This window comes from Emiliania huxleyi, assembly GCF_000372725.1.
Source record: "Emiliania huxleyi CCMP1516 chromosome Unknown EMIHUscaffold_1445, whole genome shotgun sequence".
NCBI lineage: Eukaryota > Haptophyta > Isochrysidales > Noelaerhabdaceae > Emiliania > Emiliania huxleyi.
Window position 1 is genome coordinate 1 of NW_005201148.1, and position 4,351 is coordinate 4,351.

General features: G+C 61.9%; 1 protein-coding gene across 1 annotated transcript in view; it reads left to right on the forward strand.

Annotated features, from left to right (window-relative positions):
• Window positions 1–4,037: 4,037 nt before the first annotated feature.
• EMIHUDRAFT_252761 (hypothetical protein) overlaps window positions 4,038–4,351 on the forward strand; it is a gene marked incomplete at both ends in the record, with an annotated part of 2,743 nt that continues 2,429 nt past the window's right edge. Inside the window, one exon of the mRNA XM_005787172.1 lies at window positions 4,038–4,337. Coding sequence (XP_005787229.1) covers window positions 4,038–4,337 — 300 coding nt within the window. The remainder of the gene's footprint in view (window positions 4,338–4,351) is intronic.

The window sequence follows — 4,351 nt, forward strand, 5'->3', positions numbered from 1 at the left end:
ACGGCGACGCCGACGGCGGCGGTGGCGACGGTGACGCCGACGGCGGCGGTGGCGTGGGCGGCGGTGGAGATGGTGGCGGCGGAGATGGCGGGCTCGGCGGGGCCAACGGAGAGAGCCTTGTGCAGAGGTTCTTCTCCTCGAACTCGGCAATGATGTCTTGGATGGTGCTGCCAAAGATGGAGTTTCCCGGCGTTGCAATGGCCTCCAGCGTGTCGTTGCTCACCCCTCCGAAGCCAACTGCGAAAAGGACCAGGTCTGGGTCTTGCTCCTTGATCAGCTGCGCCTGCCGTATCGCCTCGGGCTTTTGATAAGGTCCGATGTCGTTTCCGCAAAGACTCCCGGCCTTGTAATCGCCGAGCGGGCTGTTGTTAAAGTCCCAGTTCTCGTAACAGGAGTCGTCGTTTGCGACACAACCTGGGTTGCGGCTGCAGGTCTGCTCTCCATCGGTCAGGAGTAGCATGACCTTCGTGACACCTGAGCGGCCAGTAGCGAGCAGCTGCTCTCCCATGAGGAGCCCGTTGGAAATGAAGGTCCATCCATACGGGGGACCGCCGTTTTTGTAAACCTCAATGGCAGACGTGAGGACGCCAGTGTTGAAGGTGAGGTCGCTGAGCTTGGTCGTGTCGGAGGCAAACTGTACCAGCCCCACTTTAGCGACCGTCTCGGCGACATCCAAAGAGTCCACAACGTCCTGTGCAAACGCCGCCACATCGTCCCGGCTGTTTGTTATGCTGCCGCTGGCATCAAGAATGATCACCAAGTCGCCGACCAAGCTGCACGGGAGTGGCGGCGACGGCTGCTGCGGTGACGGCGGTGGCGGCGAGGGTGGCGGAGGCGAGGGCGAGGCCGACGGGGGAGGCGGCGGGGGCGGGGTGGAGGGCGGCGGAGGCAACACCGGCGGTGCCGGCGGCGGAGGCGAAGGAAGAAAGGGATCATTCGCCGTCTCGCAGTTGAAGCCGTCATTGGTCGTGGTTTCGTAGGCTGCATTGATGCGCGTGAGATCGACGGTGGTACCGGCACCGAGTCCGCAGGCATGCGTGGTCCAGTTGCAGGCCCCGATCGCGACATCGAGCTGTGCGACGTCAACCTTGAGCACGCCCACGCCGCTGTTCGCCGCAAAGTAGAGCTGCACGCCGAACTCGTTGACGTACTTGAAGCCGGCGCCGAAAGTGTCGAACGGTCCGGGACCCGGGCACCCATTGCAGTCATCCCATACAATACGAGTACGAATGAGGGCGTAGCCGTCGATCTCCTCTCCAGCAACTCTCATGACGAACATGGAGGCGTCCCTCTCGCCGAGCCAAACGAGGTACGTCTGGCCTTCAAGCTCGTACGTGATGAGATCGGCATAGTTTTGCTTCACACCCTCTGCATAGTTGTGCTTGATCGGCTTCCAGTCAATCACAATGTCGTTGCTGTCAAACACGTAGAGTAGACTGTATTTGAGATAGTTCTCCGAGATCCCTGTATCGCTCCAACCGAGCTGATTTATGAGATCACCCCTCGTGAGCCCGAGCGTCTCCAAGTCAGTTGCAAAGTCTGGCGCCCCAAAGTCCGCAACTAATTCCGGATAGCCTTCATAGAGCCACTTTCCCGGGCAAACGTCGTCGGTGTTGACGGTCAGACTGCTCACCCTCCGGACTGCGAACAGGTCGTGCCCTCCCGAGCTCACAAAGTAGGTGTCGTTGTGGATAGCACCAGCGTAGAGCGAGCCACCATTGTAGTCATCCTTTTTACTGCTTCGCTGAACCCTGCAGAGGCACTGCACCGGCTGCTCCGCCTGGTCGGCGGACAGGCGGCACAGGTTGTAGTCATCGCTCGGCATGCTTGAATCACGGAAGAGGCCATAGGCGATCGAGTCCTTCTGGTTGTAGGCCATCGCGTTCATGCTCGGCGAGGGAGTCGGTGCGTTGGGGTTGTACCTGGTGTCACTGAACCTGGAGTCAAAGGTGTAGACGAGGTTGTACTCGCCCGTCTTCAGATCCAGCTCCACGAGTTCGTAGTCTTGCGTAGTCTCGTTCAACACTGTCTGCATTGGATAGGAGCGGTTGGCGCAGTCGAACGCGCCAACGTCGGCGGCCGCAGCAGCGGCAGCGTAAGCCAGCAGCACGGCGTGGGCCGCACAGCGTGACGCGGACATGGCCGCGGCCGTGCCCGCCGGCGGTGCTGGGAGCGGTGCTGCTAACGCGCTGGGCGGCGTGCAGCCGGTGCGCGGCTTCTGTGCGGCTTGTGTGTGGCGCCTCGCGCTCGTAATCCTTTGTCACGCCTCAGTCACGCCGGCCGGATTTTCTTCCTTTCCCGGCACAGGTGTACCACGGTTGCGTCCTCCCGGATTTTCTTCTTCCAAGGTGTGCCTGTGTCCGTTCCTCGTCACCTGCACCAGCGCTTCACTACGCCCTCCGCGAGCACCTCCTGGCACGTGCCAGCGCGCGAGGGACGACCGAACATGCAACGCCAACAGCCTCGAGCGCGACGATAGGCATGCCATACGAGACCGTGCCGAAGGACGCGTGCTTTATGGTGCGAGCTTTATGGTGCGAGAGCGGGCGGAGGCGCCAGAGAGCCGCGCTTGACGACGGTGTTTTCGATCTTGCCAAAGAATGGCGCTTTAGTGAGCTGGTCGCCGATGTAGTGCGCGCCGATGGTCACCGGAACAAAGCCACTCGGGTCGGTGTAGGAGTCCAGGCTGGCCTTGCAGCTCTCGCTGCCATCCACGTACAAGGAGAGGTCTTGGCCACGACGCGAGAACACCACTCGCTGCTTCTGGCCGACCGTGAGAGCGCGAGCGGACATGAGCTCGCCGCCCCACCAGCCCAGGAAGGTGACGTCGTCCTGCACGCAGGCCGGCTTCCAGGGGGGCGCCCTCATGTCGTATCCCGTGGCGCCGTACAGTGTCAGGACAACGTGCAGAGAGTTGGTCAAAATCAGCGCCCATCCAAGTGCAACGCCTGACTGATGGCGGCCAATGATAGTCCCGCCGTGCTGGTTCATGCCTGGAGTCTGAGGCGTGACGTCCATTTCGATGACAAAATCATCGGCTCCAAGGTTGAAGTCGGGGACTGCCGCAAAGGGTCCGGTGTAGCCTCGTGCCTGGTGGAACAATGGTGGTGGCGGCGACGGCGGCGGTGGCGAGGGAGAATCGCTCCCGCGCGAAATCGCTAGTTGTGCGTGGCAGCAATTGAGCTATGTGGCAGCATGGGTGCGGGGCGCACACGAGTCCGTCGAGAAAAGAAAGAAAATATGCACAACAGACAAGGGAGGGATGGGAGGACGGCACGCCGCCACCAAAAAGGGGTGAAAGAGAGAGAGTTCGCCGTCAACGATTGGGGTAGGGGCCCCAACTCGTGTGAGCGCTACTACTTTATCGCAGGTACTCACTGAGGAGCGTCTTCTCATATGAAGGGACTTCATCCCTCCTGCCAGTCTTCACGGATTTTTCTCCGTGAACACTCAGGACGCGACGTACGTCCAAGCACGTTCCGTGTGCCTCGTGGCCGCGCTCTTTGCGTGGTGCTCCTGCAGCTCTCTCGCTGCTCTTCCTGGCCCGGCGCCGTGCCAGCTCTGTGGCCGCGCCAGGCTCTGCGACCGCGCCAGCACTCTGGCTGCGCCGGTTCGTCGCTTTCCCCACCCGCACCCTCTCCTGGAATGAGGGGGGTCGTTCTGAGCACTGAGGGCTCTCCGCATGGTTAGAAGCTCCTCCCTCCCTTCTCTCTGGTCTGTGGTGCGATCCCTTTCGGCGACGCGGCCAGGCCACGGGGCGTTGAGGCTTGCCTCCGTGCCCGTGGTCGTCCAAGCTGATCGAGTCCCAACCCACCGCCTTTAGTGGCAGGACCCCACAGCAAGGGGATGTCAGTCAGGTACTGCGTAGCTCTTCCTTGTGGAGGCACGCGACGACTCCAGACGGACCCTAGTACGCTCCAATGTATCCTCACGGATGCTAGGAAGTGAAGCCCAGATAAAGTAGTGTAGGCGCAGAGGAAAAGAATTTAAAACCTCAACTCTAAAGCAGAGGAAAAGAAAGCGAAAATCCCGCGGCCATGAACGCGCACGCGCACTCACACGTCGCCGTCGCCTTGGCCGGCCCGTCCGGCTCTGGCAAGTCGACCCTCGCCGTCACCCTCGCCGCGGCCCTCCGCCACGAGGGTGTGCGCGTCACGCTGCTACACCAGGACTCCTACTTTCGTCTGCCCAAGCCCGCCTCGTACTGGTCGACACCGCCGGAGCACGACACACCGGCGGCCGTTGACATGGAGCGGCTCGCCGAGGACGTGCGCGCCGCCGGCAGACCTCCGCCCGAGCCGGACGAAGCCGCACGCGGAGCGGAGCAGCTGCAGATCGTGCTCGTCGAGGG